The sequence below is a fragment of the Pelodiscus sinensis genome, chromosome 3 (assembly GCF_049634645.1).
Source record: "Pelodiscus sinensis isolate JC-2024 chromosome 3, ASM4963464v1, whole genome shotgun sequence".
NCBI lineage: Eukaryota > Metazoa > Chordata > Testudines > Trionychidae > Pelodiscus > Pelodiscus sinensis.
The window spans coordinates 122,363,235-122,382,967 of NC_134713.1; the positions used below are offsets into that span (position 1 = coordinate 122,363,235).

The following is a 19,733-nucleotide window of genomic DNA, read 5'->3' on the forward strand; positions in this document are numbered from 1 at the left end:
TGAGGTTTTTTTTTTATTTTGATAGCCTCTCGAATCTCCCGTAGCATTTCATGGTCACTATCACTATCCTGGTCAGGTGGTTGGTAATATATCCCTACTGCTATATTCTTATTAGAGCATGGAATTACTACCCATCGAGAATCTATGGATCACTTAAGATTTTTACTTCATTGGATTCTACATTTTCTTTTATGTATAATGCCGCTCCTCCACCAGCATGACCTGTTCTGTCCTACCAATATATTTTGTACCTTGATATGACAATGTCCCATTGATTATCCTCATTCCACCAATTTTCTGTGATGCCTATTATAACAATATCGTCCTTTAATACAAGTCACTCTAGTTCACCCATCTTAATATTTAGACTTCTACTGTTTGGCTACATCTAGACTGGCATGATTTTCTGCAAATGCTTTTAACAGAAAAGTTTTTCCGTTAAAAGCGTTTGCGGAAAAGAGCATCTAGATTGGCACAGATGCTTTTGCGCAAAAGCACTTTTTGCGGAAAAGTGTCCATGCCAATCTAGACGCGGTTTTGCGCAAGAAAGCCCCAATCACCATTTTTGCCATTGAGGCTTTTTTGCGCAAAACAGTCCTGAGCTGTCTACACTGGCCCTCTTGCGCAAATGGGAGCATCATAGTATTCCTGTAGTCAGCCGCTGGTCAGTTTCAGCAGCGGCTGACTTGGGGATGCCTGGGGCAGAGCAGCTGGGGTGCTGCCGGGTTGGTCCCGCAGCGCCGTTCCTCGGCGCTACTGGACCAACCCAGCAGCACCCCAGCTGCTCTGCCCCAGGCGTCCTGATTCAGCCGCTGCTGAAACTGACCAGCAGCGGCTGAATCAGGACGCCTGGGACGGAGCAGATGGGGTGCTGCCGGGTTGGTCTAGTAGCGCCGAAGAGCGGCGCTGCGGGACCAACCCGGCAGCACCCCAGCTGCTCTACCACAGGCGTGGGCGAGAAAAGCCTGGTCTGCTGGGGGGAGGGGGGGTGGCGCACTAGCTGCGCTCCCCCCCCCCCCCCCCCAGCAGACCAGGGAGATGCGGAGCAGCTTTTCTCGCCCCGGAGGACGCGGGCGGTGGGACCGCGGCGCGTCTGGGCAATCCCACCACCTGCGTCCTCCAGGGTGAGAAAAGCCCCGTTCGTAAGTACATAAGTCGGATCCGCGTAACCCGGGGACTGCCGGTAAACAAAACAGGTAACCATCACGTGACCCATCCCCTTTCATCCAATCCCAGCTTCTGGCAATCTGGTCACCTACTTTCATAGTACTATAATTACTATCATACTCTACTTATTTCAATAATTTGAGAAATTTGGAAGGGTAAAGAGCCATCCACAAGTCTCACAGCCATAGACTGAGCTAAATAACATGTTTGAATAACCTTCACAAATGCTCAGTGCAAACCATACAAAAAATACAGATGTTCTAAACCAGGAAATGAATAATTTTGTGAAGGTGAATTTCCTCAGCTTTCCTCTCTATTAAATCAGCAGATTGTTCTGCTAACCTTACCAAACTGTTGGTTGCATTGTGCAAGGACAACTTGAACTTTATACCAGCCATTTATCAGCAATAGTAAACCAGGCACCATCAATGAATTTGTTGGCAGTGTATTAAGAATTTATTTAAAATCTGTAAACAGCATAAACTCATATTTCAGGTTTTTCCAAAAAGGATATTAATACACAAAGTCAGACTTAGACCAAAAGACAAAAAAAAGTTTGGTTTCCAATTCAAAAAATATAAACTTTTGCTACAGGTACAAAATTATAAAAAGTTTATTTTTTCCTCTTGATCTGGTGACGTACAAATACAGAAATAATGTATATTCCACCAGCTCCAATTGACGTTAAATGAGGGAAGTTGTTATAAAAGTAAAAATGTAATAGTTAGGAAGAAAATATAGGAAACAAGTTTTGTCTTTTATTTAACCAGGTGTGAACATTGTTATTTTGTTCCATTGTACCTTTTTTTGCCAACATTTAAATTAATGTCTGTCATGCTTCATATCACAACTGGAGAAAAAACAGCAGTTCTACCTCATGCATTTAGTCTAACATTTCATCACACTGTGTCTCTTGGCAATGCTTCATTCGTTAGTTAAAAAACTTGATATTTTTATTGACAGCACTTATAGAATGGAGTATTGGGTTAACATCATGATTGCTGCATCCAGAGAGTACAGTCTGGACCCATGAATGTTCACATACTGATCCGCCATGCTCAGGGCTTGACAAATCACTGAATCTACTCACCCGTGGCGAGATTTCAGCCGGTCGCCCCGTTCACCGGCGGCACATGCATGTGCAATGCAGGTCTTGCACATGCGCAGTGCGGGGCTGGCGGGCAGATTTTGCAGCCATTTGTCAAGCCCTGGCCATGCTAACCTGGAGATTCTCCCAAGTGGCATAGAATTTAGTTTTGCATCTTATTCTATTTGGATTTACTTGCAGTAGCATAGCTATCAGATGATCTCATTTGACCCAGAAATGCTACTGGAACACCTATTTCAGTAAAATGCACATCCATTTTCTACTTCGTGCAAGGATGAAGAAGTCCTGGAACATCTAGTCTCAGTGATTTGGGTTCTGCACCTCAGAAGCCTGTATGAATTTATTTTAAATGACTTTGTGCTTTAAGTTCCCATTCTGTTTCATATTACTAATCAGAAGAATCCCAAACAAATGCTGTCAATAAAAATAAGAAACTTCTCATTTCCTTTAAACAAAATAAGAAGACAGAGAATCTTATTTTCAGTAAGCAGTGAGGTCTTTTACATTTAAACATACCATTTTGTAATATTTGACACCTTACTTGAACTTCCTGAAGGACTCACTGAGTTTGTATTCTCTCTTCCATATATGAGTTGGTCCAGATGTGGTTTTTTTCATTACTCTACAGCAAGGTTAATGCTTTGCTAGTAAAAAAGACACTGCAAAGGTGGCAAAGCCTGAGATTAGGCCTAAAAGCTTTGCTTTATTAACAATATTTTGGAATGAAGGATTCCAGTACTTTTCCGCATCTTACTTTCTTATGGGACCAGGTAGGCAGAGCAGAGCTATAGTGTGGTGAACACTCCTAGATCATAATCACAGACCAACACAGTGCCTTGCATTTTGTAGTTGACTAGCCTTGATCTTATCCATTAACCTTTTTTATTCAATATTACCCATATAAAGTAAGCGAGCAAATACTGTAAGTCACATTTCTTCTTTCTCTAGAACATCTAAGAGACTAGAGTATCACCAGGTGCTCTTTGCCATCTTTTAAAACTAGACTTGAGAAACAAAAAACAAACCCCACAACATCTTACGGTACTACAACAGATTGCCAGCCAAAAACCAATGACAGCAATACATTACAATGTTCTTATTTACAATATGATGGAATATTATGCATATAATAAATTACATTAATACTTTTCCTAGTAAACTCTGATATACGTATATCTCAGGAATTTTTTTCCTTCAGTCCAGTATAAGTACCTTTGTTCTCTGTAGCTCTCTTTAATTCTATTGGCTATAATGGGAGATGACACTGGTTTCACCTGTGTCTTCTGAATTTCAGAAGCCAAATTGCACTAAAAATTCTGGATAAATCACAGCTCTCTTCTCTAACATTTACATTTTAAAGGTATATATTATGTGCTTTCTAAAATCAGAAACAAGAAGGGATTGTCAGACAGGGCCATATGCAGCTGACCAGATTGTAGCAATACTTGTGTGTGAACTTCTTTTGAACAGATATGATTAAAAGAAGCCAGTAGTGGCTGCACAGGCCTACAACAGTGTGGGCTCTGACAATGAATGGTGTGTTACCCTGCAGAGCTGGAACCGAAAGAGGTGCTTGGGAGAGTGGAAGGAAGAACATCCTTTTGAGATGAAACTTCCCTTCCTCTTTCCCCTCCACTCTCTCTACAGCCACACAACTTTTCTAATCCACTTTAGTGAACATACTGGGGAAATCTGTAGAGGGGAAAAAACTAAGAGAAAGCTTTATAAGGGGTAAACAGCAGTGTGATGGAAATTTAAGGGACTGATGTCACTCTCCAAACCATAGTCTTTTTCTTTCACAGTGGTAGAGACAATCAAAGTGTGTGGATTTAGGAGTCAATGCCTAAATTCTTTAATTTAGCAAAATGTAAGCTTTTGGGGTAAAGATTTTTTTTAAGCTCTGTAAATAAATTTACCTCTGTCTTGTGGAGTCTATTCCCTGCCAAGCAAGCTACAACAGATAAGTTTCATTCTGTTGTTGGCTTTGCTCTTCCCCCAGCTGAGATAATTTGTCCCAGGGGAATAGAGGAAACTCCATGAGAGAATGTTTTATGCTTGTCTAGTTGGCCAGGAGGCAGAGTTTCACATACAGAAGAAGCTGGAAGCTTGATCTCCCATGAACCTGAGGATTCCCAAAGATCTACACATAGCTAAAGGAAGCAAGGGCATCTCAAATGGATTCCCTTTGTCTCTGTTCTACCATCCAGCCCCATTGGGCCTTCCTAGCCCATCTTGTGAGAGCTATACTCCCATGGGCTTCCTGATAAAGAAGGGGTTGGGAATAGTGGTGATATAAATTAATTCAGCCAAAGACTGTTCTACTTTTCAATTGTATTCTCCACAGCTTGTGTGAAGAAAAGCTGGATGTCCCTGAAAACCTGCACCAAGGAAGTGCTGGGGGAAGTGGAAAGGCGAGGAGTAAGGAGAACTTGAGATGAGACTGCTCTTCCCCACACTTGCTTCAGATAAAGGCTCCCTTTTGTGCACAAATGTTGAGAATAGGGATGTAATGCCGTAATCGATTAACCAATAAGCAAAAGCCCCCCCCACCCCAGTCAATTTTTTTGCAGGCTAGCCAGCAGCCCAGCTCAGTTCTGGCTCATGGTGGGTTCAGGACCTATCCCTGTTACGGCTCTGCATTTAAAATGCATTAGGTACCAGGTAGGCAGGCAGCCCCGCTCTCTTCCAGCTCATGATGGGTCCAGGAGCTCAGCCCCCCCCCCAGGACAGGGGCTGCTTCAACCCTGCACTGCTACTTCTGTATCAGCAGGAGGCAATGGGCAGCCGGTCCACAAGGGGAGCTGGTTTTTAAACAGGCTCCCCTTGCAAATCAGCTCCCACCTGACACCCCACACTGCTGCCTCTGATACAGAGGCAGCAGCGCAAAGTGGCAGGGGGCTCCTTCGGAGTGGGGCTGGAGCACACTGGCTGTCAGCCCCACCCCCGGGGACTATAGAATAGTTGACTAACCGATAAGAATTCATGAGGTTAATCGACTATTCAGTTAACCAATATTTAATATCCCTTGTTGAGAAGAGGAACACAGAGCTTGCAGGGCTTTGTGGATGGAAGGGCCATTTGTGTTAGTGATCTGTAGAGCCTGGCAAATTTGCAGATATCCACTTTATATACACAGGTACCCACATCTACAGCTGTGGATGCAGATACCCACAGCTCATTTTTGCAGATACAGATGCAGATACAAATTTTGTATCTAGAACCCTGGATACTTGCAGCTATCCACTTTATATCTGGAGGTATCCACATCTGAGGATGTGAATGTGGATATCTGCAGCTCATTTTTGTGGATACAGAAGCAGATACACATTTTGTATCCATGCAGGTCTTTAGTGATCTGCAGTGGAGTGAATTACTTCCAGCCTGAACAGCGGAGGGAATTGCTTTCATTCTTCATGCAGTGCTGGTCTTAAAGGGACCCATTTTGTCCTGTCCCCACCCCCCACAAGATTCCTACTAAAGTCCATGGGATTTCTGCATGTGTATTCCTATGTAAAACTAGTTTCATAATCTAGTTCTAATTATGTTTTTATTACCACTGTTAGATAAGCTACCAAAACGCATGCAGCGTAAGCCGTTAATTTTTTTTTCATACGGGCAACTCAGTCTCATTTCAAATTTAATCCTTAAAATACATACACAACCAAAAATAGACTCACCCTCTATAGACTTAATCCAAATCAAATCAACAGTGTTAATACAGGATTTATATTTCTAATTGCCATTCTACAGTTTCTCTAGGTTGGAAGGGGACTGCAGACTAGCTTAACCTGCATCACACTTTTATCAGTGCCAGAATGAGTAGAGAATAGCAATAGAGAAGTCCATGCGTTTCTGCACAAATTTGGAGTCTGTCCCTAACACATTTCATTAACTATTTGAAATGTGAATCACTCTGTATTTTTCATTAACAAAAAAGAAAAATCTACTTCAACTTCACCCCGAGGAGTGACACACAAGGAATGATACAGAAGCACTTACAAAAACAACATAGATATCAAAAGCAATTCCAAAACCCTTTCAGAATGCACTATAAACATCTGGCAGTAGTTGTGGATTGGAAGGATTTAAATTCATGTGAATTTTTATTTCACGGATATTCCATGTAAAGACAGAAGTTCAGTCCTTATGTCCTATGCAGTGTTCTTGTTTTTAATAAGAAAACTAAGAGGCGTGCTTTCTTGTATCAAAATTGTCACAGGATGTTACACAGTATAAAAATTCATATGCAACTTAAAACACAGCGTTCCCATGTGCTGATCTGTAAAGCTGTACTTAAGTGAAGGCTACTGTTACAACTTCTATGTTCACGGAAGACAACTTTACAGTGAGCACGCTCAAGAGGAAATTCAGGGTCCTGTAGCATTGTAGCTGAGGTAGGCTTAAAACAGACCCACTGAATTAAAAATCCTGCACAGGGTCAGGTGGTATTTAAAAACAACAGAGAAAACAATAAATAGCTGGTCCCTGCTAAACATTTAACAAACTCAACGTAGTACACCACAGTTATTTCCACGCCTTAAAATACACTAGTAACATATCACAGTCTTAGAGGAAAGCATATCTGCTTTCCCACTTAACAGAGGTTTATTTTTGTTATGCTTTCTAGTTCAGTTCTGATCTAAAAAGAAGCTACATTTCTGTTCTGTAAAGGGAGGCTGGGTAAAACAAATGGGTGGCACTATATATCCTGCACAGATGGTTATAGATTGCTTTTGACTTACTCCTTCATTGTGGGTTGCTCAAATACCCCATTTTTCATCCCTCCTCAATGGCTGTTCATTATGGGAGTGTCTACACTACAGAGTCATTTCCAAATAATTCCCGTTATTTCAAAATAACAAAGTGAGCATCCACACATCAAGCTCATTATTTTGAAATAACCCCTGAATTTACGAGGAATAACACCTATTTCGAAATTGCTATTTCAAAGTAGGGTTTGTGTGGACACTCAGCTGCTGCTATTTCGAAATAACTACTCCCGAGTCATTCAAAATAATTACTCCCCAGTGCTTCTGGGGGCACTTAAGTCGAGATAGTATGTCCACATTAAGAGAGCTTGCCTCACGCTAATTTAGCAGGTTAGCATTAGCGAGCATGTGCTATTTTGAAATGGTTATTTCGGGAGTTATTATTTCAAAATAACTTATTTCAAAATAACCTTGAGGTGTAGACATAGCCTAAGATGGCACCTTTCCTGTATACAAGTGCGAGATCCTCTGCCATCACATGGCATTGCCTGTAGTGGGGGATGCACTTAAGCTGGAGATCATATGTGCGCCTGCAGCAATGTGCCTGATTTCCAGCAGCCTATCCATGAAGAGCTGTGTCTAAAGTTTTACACAAGGCAATGAGCTGGATTTTTGGTTTAAAAATTGCTTTCAGGTTTACTGACCGCACATATTGAAGTCTGTGTGCCATACTTACAAAGAGCATGTGCATACACATGTATGGGTGTGCGCACGTGTGTGCAGGAAGCGTGATTAAAAAGGAAGTAAGGTAAAAATAGATTGCAGCAGGCTATGGTGTTTGTCTAGCAGCAGCACTACATTTGGGTTGGATCATGAGGACAAAGTTCTAGATGCAGTGTCATGGTGCAATCTCTGGGGGCTTGTTACTATAAATTAGCTCAGTTAACTGCCCTTCCCTCACGAAAATACACAAACACATTATTTTGTTAAGTGACAAAGAAATTGAGAATAAAAATATTTACTGCTGATGGCATGCTGGTAAAGATGCTATCTAGTATTGCCAAGGATTGAACCCTTCAGTGGCTAATTGGACATTTACTTTTGTGGATGCCATTTCATAAGGCTTCTCATTTTCATACGTTTCAGGTGACCACAAAATTCCTGAGGTGCAGGACAAAGTCAAAACCTACAAGATTCTTAGGCTCCACTTCAGCAAAGCACTACAGCAGCATGTGCTTAAGTGCTTTGCTGTATTGGAGCCTCAGTTCGTTCATCCCACCTGACTAGAAAATTAAGACCTTTGATCACAAGCGGTGTTGTACATCCACAACTCCCAGTGAATCTATGGGCGCTGCAGATGCTCAGCATCTATCAGGTAAAAGGCTATAAAGTATCACTCCTCTTCCCAACACAGTCTATTTTGTGTGTACTATATACCATTTTCAAAGAAATATCTGTGATCACTTGGACTCTCCTCTGCTCCCTTTTCAGAAGATGATTGTTTCTGGTACCTGAAATGAGTTCTCCCATTTGTGACAACAAAAGCCACTGCAGTCACACTGAAATGAGAAGCACTAAGGTTTATTGAGCATTTTTAACTCCCCAAAGATATGTACCCTAGTGCTAGCTACAATGAGCACAAACATTGTATAAAAGTACTGAGGGCCTAATCTTGTTGCCTAGTTGGTGGGAGCATAATTCATAGAGTAATGCATTTAAGGCCAGAAGGGACCATTATGATCACACAGGGTACATCTACACAGGACAGCTATTTCAAGATAGTGGAGATGTCCTGAAATAGCAACCCTGCGTATTAACAAAAGCTGCCTGTTATTTCAAAATACTTTTTCAAAACAAAGGGTGCGCTATTTCGGAATCCCTGTAACCCTTGTTCCACGAGGGTTACGGGATGTCACGTAATAGCATGTTATTTTGAAATTTGGCATGGTGTAGATGTGCCAAATTTCAAAATAAGCTATTTGGAAATAGAATCGAAATAAGATATGCAAACTGCATAGCGCAAATTGCATGGGTGCTGTATAGATGCACCCATAGTTTGACCTCCTGCATATCATAAGGCAACGAACGTCACTTTGCAATTTCTGGTTCAAGCCCATAACTTCTGTTTGAACAATAGCATAGCTTTTAAAAGATCACTTTCTTGATTTAAAGAACTCAAGTGATGGAGAAGCCATCACATCCCTATAGAAATTGTTCTGATTGTTAATTATCCTCACTATTAATTAGCCATTCATAATAATCATAGTAAGCACAGATCCAATCATGAAAGGGAAAATGTGCTCATTGTAGCTGTTACTATGTGTCTGTAGTGTGCTGTATGTATGTGCTTTTTATACTTAAATGCAGGAATGCACACCCATCAGAATAAAAAAACCCTATTCTATAAATATTCTTGTTACCAGAGTAAAATTAAAAATGGATGTGCATAAATATTAATGATCAGATCATACACTGCTAGTTAGCAATGTTCTGCATAAGTGTTAGTCTAATTTAGGGATGTTGCTTTGTTACCAACAGTGAATAATGACCAATTGCATTTGGAAAGATTACAAAATCCAGCATAGGGTTAGGCAGCAGGACCTCAGTTAGTTACTGGGCAGCTTTGGCTGTCTTACACTCTGTGGCACCTCCAGTCCTGTGTGCAGAGTCACCTGTGCAGAAAAGAAATAACCTCTTATTTAATATATAAACTCTAGTTCCCTAGAGTAGGCAGAGTGGATGGAGGTAGCTTACACTGTGAGCCCAAGAGAATATATATGTGCAAATGTCATGAATTAAAGAGTGCAAATGAAATACTTACTGGGTCTTCTCTTTATAATTAAACATTCTTTGACCTACATTTTCTTAGCTTTATTTTCTATCATGGTGCTGAAATTGTACTTATTTGCAGCAGTTAGTTATCTCCAAACAGAGAAGGTCTAAGAGTATTTATATACCAGTACTTTTACTCCAGACAATAAAGTTAACCTTAGAACATTGCTGCTTCCTGGATGGAAGAGCAGTAACAAAGCAACGCTGGGGCTTACTCTGTGCGTGCGTGTTTATGTGCGTACCTATTTATTATTTCTAAAGCACTTCCCTATATCTGAGATGTGATACAAAAAAGTTAAATCCAATTATTTTCTTTTTTTTTTAAATTGCATTAGTCCAGATGCAATCAGCAAACAAAACTAGGCAAAGTTTAAAAAAAAATCCATATTTACACCTATCAGCTGCATCTTGACCTCTTCTCTGTGGCAGTCAAGGAATAATTTTGGTTGGAGTAGGATTTCTCCTTTGGTTGGCATGCAGAAGGAGTTAGAACTGAAAAAGATTTACCTGTACATTTCGGTTGAGGCTTAATGCAGGCATGAAGACACCTTCCACATTTTCAAATGCTGGAGGTCCTTGCTGCTGCCCATTTATGTAAAAGGTCAGGTTGTGCTTGTTTAGATCCAGGAGAACGCCCACAGTGGCACCTTTAGAAACACCCCCTTCTGTCCTAAGAAACAAAGTGATCATATTGTCCATCTTAGTGGAGGCAGGTTGTTACATTCCAGACTCTCTCTGTTTCAGGCCAGTCCTTTCTAAAGCAAAAGGAATGTGGAGCAGCATGAGAAAATTAGTATTATTTGGAGGGCATCTGCTAACGGCCTTTTCTCCACGTGTAATTTGCATTTTCCACTAAGTGCAGGCAACCCTGAGAAATGGGATCCCATAAGGTCATATCCACCCAGTGGGTACATTTTGGCAGAGCTGAAAAAGCTCAAAGAGAAAGGGGGAGTTAAATTAACATGATAGAGCAAAGATTTTGAGGATGGAAAAGCTGTTGAAACCAATTCTTTTCATACCCCACATGCTAGAGGAAATACATCAATATTCATAACAAAGATCTGATTCCAAGGACTTCATTGAAATCCACAAGATTGCTCACATAAATAAAGGCTGCAGGAAATGGCCTAACTGTTAATGTGCATTGAAGGTCTCAGATAGGGCGGCACAGTGAACTCTTTACAAGATATACTGTAAAAACAGAAAGTAGCTTATCACTAGCAAAATCCCTATTTGCTGGAACCAAATACACAATATCCATTCTATTTTAATTTGATTATCACAGCTAGCAACTGGGATCTACTATGCTCTAGTTGCAGGCCAGGACCCAAAAACTATATATAAAAAAGCAAACACCTTAGAAGGCAGGGTAGCAGGAGATGGTTCAAGGTGGAGCAGTAATTGATGAGGGATCTGCTCTCCCAGTGCCCTAAGCTGGTGACTAGAAGGGATTGAGAGTTATTGGGCGAGGAGCTGTTTCAAATTTTGGGGTGGTGGTGGTGATAATCAGTTGCGTCAGGAGCTAGCTACTGTAGCATCAGTGTCCTACCATCACGACAGCTTCAGCCAACTCTTCTATGCAAGAATACATGAACTTTTCCTTTAAGGACTAAGCTAGTCCAATACCATTCTACTTAAAGAGCACTGAGCCAGAAAACCACTAGATGTGTGAATTGGCCCTAGTTGCTGATGCTTTTAATGTCACAAATTCTGCAAGGGAACGCAGATTCAGTGTTTATAATAATTTACAGCAGAAGAGAAACAAGCCCCCTCTCCAATTCACAGGGTACACACAATTTTAATGTAACATTCATCAGAATGTTTAGTGATCAACACTAACATACATGTCACTGAAAAATTCAGTTAGGGCCAAATATGTGGAGCAGAGAATATGGTATTATTGGTATAATTGCTGTTATAAATTTTGTCCACCAGGGGGCACAGAATTTTTATGATTATGATTTATGATGATGATGATGATGATTTTAAATTGGATCAGTGGCTTTAAAACTTTTTTCACTTGTGGACTGCTACAAATTTTCAACTGGAAATCTTAGATACAGTCTGTGGCTCCCAACCAGTCCACAGATCACAGGTTTCAGAGGGGTAGCCGTGTTAGTCTGAATCTGCAAAAGCGACGAGGAGTCCTGTGGCACCTTATAGACTAACTGAAGTTAGTCTATAAGGTGCCACAGGACTCCTCATCGCTTTTTCAGATCACAGGTTGAAAACCATTGTTCTATGGCAATGACAATCTCTCACAGACTCCCTTAGACTCAGCATGTGGACTTCCGGGACTTTGCAGACCACAGGTGGGAAATGATGAGATTAGACCACTCAATGGCTCAACCAGCTCTCCCTTTCCTGCGGACTTCAACAGAAATAGGTTTTTATCCTTTATTGAGCAGATAATCTGGACATGGCAGATTCTTCCCCAATCAAATATCTTTAGACAATACCAGTATTCCATTCCAAACTCATGAGTTGCTCCCCTCCTCCAGCTGATTAGTTTAAAAAAAAACCCAAGATAATAACTGTAGGATTCTTTTTATTTGCCTTGTAATTGTCATTTGGTATCTTGTTTTCAAGATTTTCTCTTACCAGGTGGGCTAGAAACCCTTTTTGAGGGTATTATGCTCTTGCCTATATAAGAAGTTAATTCTCTGAGGCTAATGAATTGTGTGCTAAACCAGTGGTTCTCAATTAGGGCTCTGAAGCCTTTGGGAGGCCACATGTAGGTTTCAGGGGGTCTACCAACCAAAGCTAGTGTTAGACTCACTGAGGCACAAGGCTAAAAGCCAAACCTCCATCGCATGGTTCTATAGCCCGAGGCTCTCAGTCCCAACATCCTGCTGAAGCCTGAGCAACTTTAACTTCACAGGGCCCCCCTAAGGCATGGGGGTCCAGGCAGTTGCCCTGCTGGCTACCCACTAACATTGCTCCTGGCTTTTAAGTGCAGAAAAGAGTTCTTGTGGCACAGGTGGGCCATGGAGTTTTTATGGCATGTTGGGGTGGCCTCGGGGGGGGGGGGGGGGGGGGGAAAGGTTGAAAACCCTTGTGCCAAAGCATGAGACAGAGGGTGCGACTACACAGCACCCTAAATTCAAGACAAGAAACACAATTTGCATTATACAAATTGCATATCTTATTTCGAAACGGCTTATTTTGAAATTTGGCGCATCTACACAATGCCAAATTTCAAAATAACGTGCTATTTTGAGCCATCCCTTATCCCTCGTGCAACGAGGCTTACTGGAATGGGAAAATAGCATGCCCATTATTTTGAAAAATATTTCAAAATAATGGGCGACTTGTGTAGACGCGGGGTAGCTATTTCGGGATACCTCCAGTATCCCGAAATAGCCATGCAGCGTAGATGTATCCAGAGTCACAGGTCCCTACACCTCCACAGGCTAAGCAAATGTCTGAAAGCCCAGCACATCTCTGCTTGCAGGCTGGACATGCATAGTGCTGCCTCTGTAGTAATGTTCCCCCATCCTTCAACTGAACTAAAACCCTTTCATGGGATAATGGTCTATCCTATGGGAAGAGGCAAAGTTGGAGGGATAGCCACACTCCAGCAACATTCACCCACCAAACCACAAGTTTTGAGCAGGTGAGTTACTAATGCTCTTCTGTCAGCATTGACAGAACAATTTGGAACAATTTATCTGGGTTTGTTACAGAGGCAAAATGCAGAGAGAAGATTCTCTACCACAATGGCTGGGGGCTGCAGGGGAGAGGAAAATACTTCAAAGGCAAAAGGTCTCAGTGCAGATCATCCCTTTCATTAAGCTACACATCTCTTAGTGGTCCACTGCTTTTAGGACCAATCTCACAGACACTGAAATGATGGGGCAAGGTGGGAAAGTAAAAGCTGCATGCACACATTTTACCAAGGCATATCCTGATTTCTGAGTGCTTTATTTTGCAGCTTTAACACTTCGGAGGTTTTTTTCTGATTGAATGCTTTCGATATAAAATAGAAACCGGTTGGCAAAACAGACTCTGAACTCATGTAATTATGGCTTTAAATAACACATATGGCAGAACTACCATGCCTTTTCATTAAAGCAGCCCCAGCCAAAATGTTTCTTGTTAAGCAGCTTTCACATACAAACTAACGAGGTTGATCTAATTTTCAAGAAGACCAGCTAACAGTTCTAATGTAATTCCTTTTTATAACTCCATACTAATTTTAAATATATCAGTGATAATCATGTTAAATTATACATGAAGCCACTTAGTGTCTTAATCTGCTTGACTATTTAAACAGAAACAGTAGCAATTTGTTACACTTCTTTAGGCAATTAAATAAATATTTATTGGATGAGAATCTTCCTTTGTAGAGATATGCACCAATTTTTCATCATTTCCATTTAAGTCCCAATTCTGCCACCCTTACTCACATTGACTCTGTTCCTGTTGGTTTATTTGTTCACGTGTATCAGCTAAAATGTACATATGAGTGTTTGCAGGCTTAAGACCACTGAGTATTACCTTACTCTATGAATAACCCCAGAAGGCACTACTACTTCTGAGTAAAGATGGAGGAATCGGCCCTCCATGAATAATGCTGTTGTCTCTAATTGGAGTCTGCCACTGGAGTGCGTCTACACAGCAGCGTTTAACTCAAAATAAGCTATGCAAATTAAGCTACGTCAATTGCGTAGCTCATTTTGAAATATCTTATTTCGAAATTGGGAGCATCTACACTAGGGATGTTAAAATTGGATTAATCAACTAATCAAATAGTCAATGGAATTTCCACGACTATTCAATTAGTCAATAAGGGCACTTCAACTTTGAAACATAGCAAGAGCCCACCCCAGCTGTTGCTACATTTCAAAGGTGGAAGTGTCATGCAGCGTTCCACCTTTGAAATATACAAGAGCCCCAATAATCTTGTGCATTTCAAAGACAGAAATGCTACATGGAGCCTGGGGCCAGCAGGAGCTCTTGCACATTTCAAAGACTGAAACACCACATGGAGCCCAGGTCAGCGGGGACTCTTGTACATTTCAAAGATGGAAGGCCACCACTGCACCCTTGTCCCCTCCCACGGAGCCAGAGCTGGGAGGAACTGGCTTTTAAGCCAGATCTCCACAGCACGTTCTCTCCTCTCCTCCCCTCCCCCCACCTTGCTGCCTCTTTCTGATAGAGGCAGCAAGGGAGGGAGGAGCGACTAGTCGACCAGTGTCGACTATCCAATAAGCAAAAGCTTACTGTAACAATTGATTTAACAATGAAGTGGAGATGTGTCTTATAAACCTACCCTATTATAATGTGAATATTTTCTGATTTCTAATGGGAAGAGTGATTCTTTTCAGACCTATTTGGCTTCTTCAACAGCCTGAGAAAAGCCCACTTAAATCAATGTAGGGATTCCTATGGATTTCAGTGGACTGTGTCCCAAGTTCTCAAAATGAGACTTTTCCCTTCTGATGGTTATTTATTTTTATGGTGCTCCACAAACTCATTTTAGTTTTTCTTCTTTGCAATTTGATATAAAGGGTTGGCATTTTATATGCATTGCAATCTAGACATTCCTCTATTTGGTAATCTTGCCGGGGTGGAGTGGGGAGGACAGCTCCATTGCAATGAACTCCAGCTGCTCTACACAACAGGCATGTGGCACACCAGGTGCCTCTGTGTACTTACTCCCAGTAATTAACAAATATGAATTGATATTTGCTTGCCTAAATTTTTCATGCCCCTTTTTTGTGTGCTTCCTTTGGTTTATGAAAAGCTGATTCCCTGCTCTGCTACAGCTACTGAAAATGAATCAGCTATCTTCCATTTTTTTTCTCGTTGTTCTGGGCCCTAGTAATGCAAGATGCTGAGTCAATGTGAGTGGATGGTGCTATCTATTTCTAGAGGAATTTAGCAAATTCCATAATTAGGACTTTTAACTATTTTCATACTCACTCATTTATCTAACAGTCTAATACCTTCCTATAAAATCTGTGAAAACGGAAACAATTGGTATCTACATATCTTTAATTATAATGGCTCAATTACCATAGTATCTGAAAACCTCAGTTTTTAACATATTTATGAAATATATGATAGCTCAGTATATTTCTATTTTCATTGGGGAGTGATAGTTAAGCAGATTTAGCTGTTTTTAAAAAACTATTGAATCTAGTGGGTTAACAAACTGACCTACTTGGTTGCCACAGTTAAAAATATAATGCTCAGCACTAATACTGTTAAAGTGCATGTGAGTTCATGAAAAAAATATGCACTCCACAGTTGTGCTGCACTCTAGTGAATATTCTATTGGTCTGTCCCTTTTTAAGATATTCCTGTAACAGCTGGCAATTCAGCATCCATGGAAGCTGCGTTTTTTTCTCTCATTTTGGCAGAGCAATCAGAAAGCCAAAACATGTCCATTATTTGTTATCTGTGTAAAGAAAGGTTTTACTAAGCTCTTGAGCTGCCAAGCAACACAGAGTGCTGGCTTGTAACAACACTCCAAGGACTGAATCCATGAAATAGGTTTCTAGGATACTATCACACAGACTATTTGCCAGCCTTTTTTCAAAAAGTATCAGCTATTTCATGAAGCACTAGTAATTTTTGTACTGATTACAATTACTTTTGCCATTAATCCAATCAAGGCATTACAAGGACAAATATATTTTAATATATTTAACACGTTTTTTGTTATTTTATTCTATTATTGGCTTAGGGCCTGATTCAAAGCCACTCCTTTGATTCCATGCTTCTAGGAAAAACAGTGTCATTCAGCAATTCAGTCAAACTAAACATCATGACATGAATGGTGAGCCTTGATCACGCAATGCAGAAATATTTCTTGGGAGTCATGACTGAGTAGTGTCTTCAGTTTTGGCTAACACAACATACATGAACTGTCATAGCACTTCTGAGTTATCTGATACTCCTGGACCAAAATTCAACCCCCATGAATCTCTGTTGACTTCAAGTGTAAGTCTTAATTATTCTTATTTGGTTACCTGCACTTCTGATAACAACCCCTATTTCAACTGCACAGTATACCTCGCAACCAAGCTCCCATTTCAGAAGGCACATATTTCCAGGAACTGTAGTATTTTGATATTGGCTGTTACAAACTGGCTGATGTTGGGACAATGCTCCTGATAAAACCAGGATGTGGAATACATAAATACAGATCTTCACAGTGATAGGAAGTGGAGTCAGGTATTTGAGCCTTAACCTAACTTCAGCCCCCAACTGTGCAAATCCCAGATAAGGACCTTCCCCCAATTTTTTTCGCTTTGTGCTTCCACTTCTAGCAACCTCCCATTGCTATCATTAATCCCCTAGATGAAGAAGACAGAATGGGATTCTTTGCAAAGCCTGTCAATATCTCTATTTAACAAGGCAATCTGGTCACTGTTCATCAGTGTGCAGCATACGCTCCTCTGTCCTTGCCCTCAAATCACCCCTGGGCATTGCCTAATACTAGCTTTAATCAGCTTTCAGGACTGCCAGTAAACATCTTCATGATGAACAAACAGTAATTTGGGCTAGGGTTTCTTGTACTGCCCTGTGATCACAAAGAACCCTGGTGAATAGAATGAAATTGCCATCCCCCACTGCTTCCGTGAAAAGGAATGCAGACTCTTTTTAAAATGTACTCTCCTTAAAATGAAAAAAAATCAAGCCACAAGAAAAGTCCATAATCGGAGCTTACCGACTTGTATGAGAATTGCAATGCATGAACCAGCTGCGGTTGTTATCAACATACATAGCCCATGCCTTGTCGTCCTTCCCTAGCATCATGTCCTTGACCACGTTAATTCTAGCTATTCCAAAAGCCGGATCTGGATGGTTATCATAACGATCCACATGCAATTCCCAGTAATGTACTCCCTTGGAGAAGGCTGCCGTGCCCAGAACAACACGATCATCGTAACTACTACAGGTGGCAGTCTGGTTGTCATTTGACAGGACTATGTCCCGATGGGCCGAAGAGGGGTCGAAGGTGAACCAGGCCACTGTGCAGAAAGAATAAAGGCAACTTAATAGTAGGAAAGGATACAATAAAACATAATTTTGCTCTATTTCATATCAGTTTCTGCCCTTCTAAATTCTCACCATACTTTTAAGTGGAGGAGATATTCTTCCCATGTTATTCTAAACCAGGGGTTGGCAATGTATGGCATCTTGTGCGCTAGATGATTTTTTGTGGCATGCACAGCAAGCAGAGTGGGCGGCATGACCCTGCACTGAGCTCTGCATCCCTGGGGCATGCAGCCCCCAGGAACTAAGGGTTTAAGCACCCTCCTACCCCCACTACAGGGGCGGGGCTGGTCACATGCTGGCTGGTCTGGGGCCCAGAGCTACAGCCTGCAGATAAGGGATGAGCCCCGGGCAAAGGGCTGATCCAGGCATGGAAGTGACTGTGCCCTCCCCCGCCCCCCCCTCCTTGCCCCAGCGCTGCGAGTCCCAGTGCTGCTGCCCTACTTGTGTGTGCATTGGGGGCACAGGGATATCAGAGCAGGAGGGGAGTGAAGAAGGATACAGGGGCAGGATGGGAAGGGGCAGGGCTTGCCCTGAGGGGGATGAGGAAAGTTAAATCTTGGCACGTCACTTCTGAAAGGTTGCCGACACTGGTTCTAGACTACTGCACTGTGCACTGTTTCATTTCATAGGCAACTGCATTTCAGTTTGGAGAAACGTAAGAACCATTTATGCAATTTGCATAATTAGTAAAATTTGCAAGGCATTTTCAATCTCTTTGGGTAAAAATGCACGTAACTGTAAGCCAGCCAATATAATTTCTCCTATCTGGACCTGCCTTTTAGGGTGTAAGCTTCCTGTGGCAGTGAATGTCTCTGTTTGGGTCTGTATGTTATAGAGCAAATCACTGGTGCTGCACAAATAAGGAAGACGACCAACTTGGTTATGGACTTCTCTGAAGTCTGGGGCTATTCCGATATGGGATTTGGTTCAGGCCTGTCTCTACTGGAAATACTATTTCATGTGGTGGGCAAGTTCATTATAACTGGGTGTCATTGGCTTCTTTTAAAAAAAATCTTTACATCTAAATATCTTAACACTCTATAAATACAGAGCATTTATAGTATTTACTACAGCATTATTAATCCAGATGAACTTCTTGTGGTGCCCATATGGATGTCAAGTGTAATTACATGGGAACACTGCATGAATTACCACCCAGCTCTTATCAAGCCCTCTTCTGAAATTAGTATCAGCAGTGAAGAAAACACAGAAACATCAGAGACACACAGAGAGACATAGAGTGGCACATAGTGGTATAAATGACTATGAACTCTAGATCAAACACAATTATTTTAATTAAACCCAAAGCCTCGACAGGCAAATGCACATGTAGATTTTGAAACGTGGAGAGCTGTCAATAAATAGCACATGCCAAAAGTCTAAAGAGCTGGATTTTGTTTTTTCTTTTATCATTTCTGAGTATTTGGGATGGGGAAAGGATGGGACAGACAGCCTCAGAGACTGCAGGATGGATTTTCAGTGCGGGAACAACATAGCTGCCAACTACATGCAGCGACAGCTGCACAAGTACTTTTCCAACATTAAATCCGGTGCATGTATCCAACAGATTCTAAGACTATATGCAAGTGTCAGACTCAGGGCTGATCCTAACCAATTGGTGGCCCCGGGCGACCGTCTGGCTCACCCACATAGGGTGATACCGAACAAAAATTTGTCAAGCCAAAAAAAGGGGGGGGGGCAGGGAGTCAGGGAGTAACCAGGGAAACCTGGAGGGAGGATTTGGGAAGATGGGCCAAAATGTGGTTGCGGCCTACCCCTAAGACGGGCTCTGTTGGCAGCCCCTTGAAAATGGTGGCCCCAAGCGACCGCCCCTAAGACCGGCTCATAGCCAGACTCCACAACTGCACACACAGACTACTGCTGGAAAGTGTGCACAGAGAAAT

General features: G+C 41.6%; 1 protein-coding gene across 5 annotated transcripts in view; it reads right to left on the reverse strand.

Moving 5' to 3' along the window:
- Positions 1-19,733, reverse strand: part of TRIM67 (tripartite motif containing 67) — a 54,096-nt gene that overhangs the window by 5,250 nt on the left and 29,113 nt on the right. For 3 of the 5 annotated variants that reach the window (XM_075924699.1, XM_075924701.1, XM_075924698.1), the window contains exons 8-10: positions 17,498-17,801; positions 10,324-10,486; positions 1,571-9,656 (exon numbers count right to left, since the gene is read on the reverse strand). In XM_075924699.1, the coding sequence (XP_075780814.1) occupies positions 9,591-9,656; positions 10,324-10,486; positions 17,498-17,801 (533 nt within the window). In that variant the 3' untranslated portion in view covers positions 1,571-9,590. Of the gene's footprint in view, positions 1-1,570; positions 9,657-10,323; positions 10,487-17,497; positions 17,802-19,733 lie in introns of those variants that run through there. The other 2 variants (XM_014573037.2, XM_075924702.1) reach the window with 2 other exon arrangements.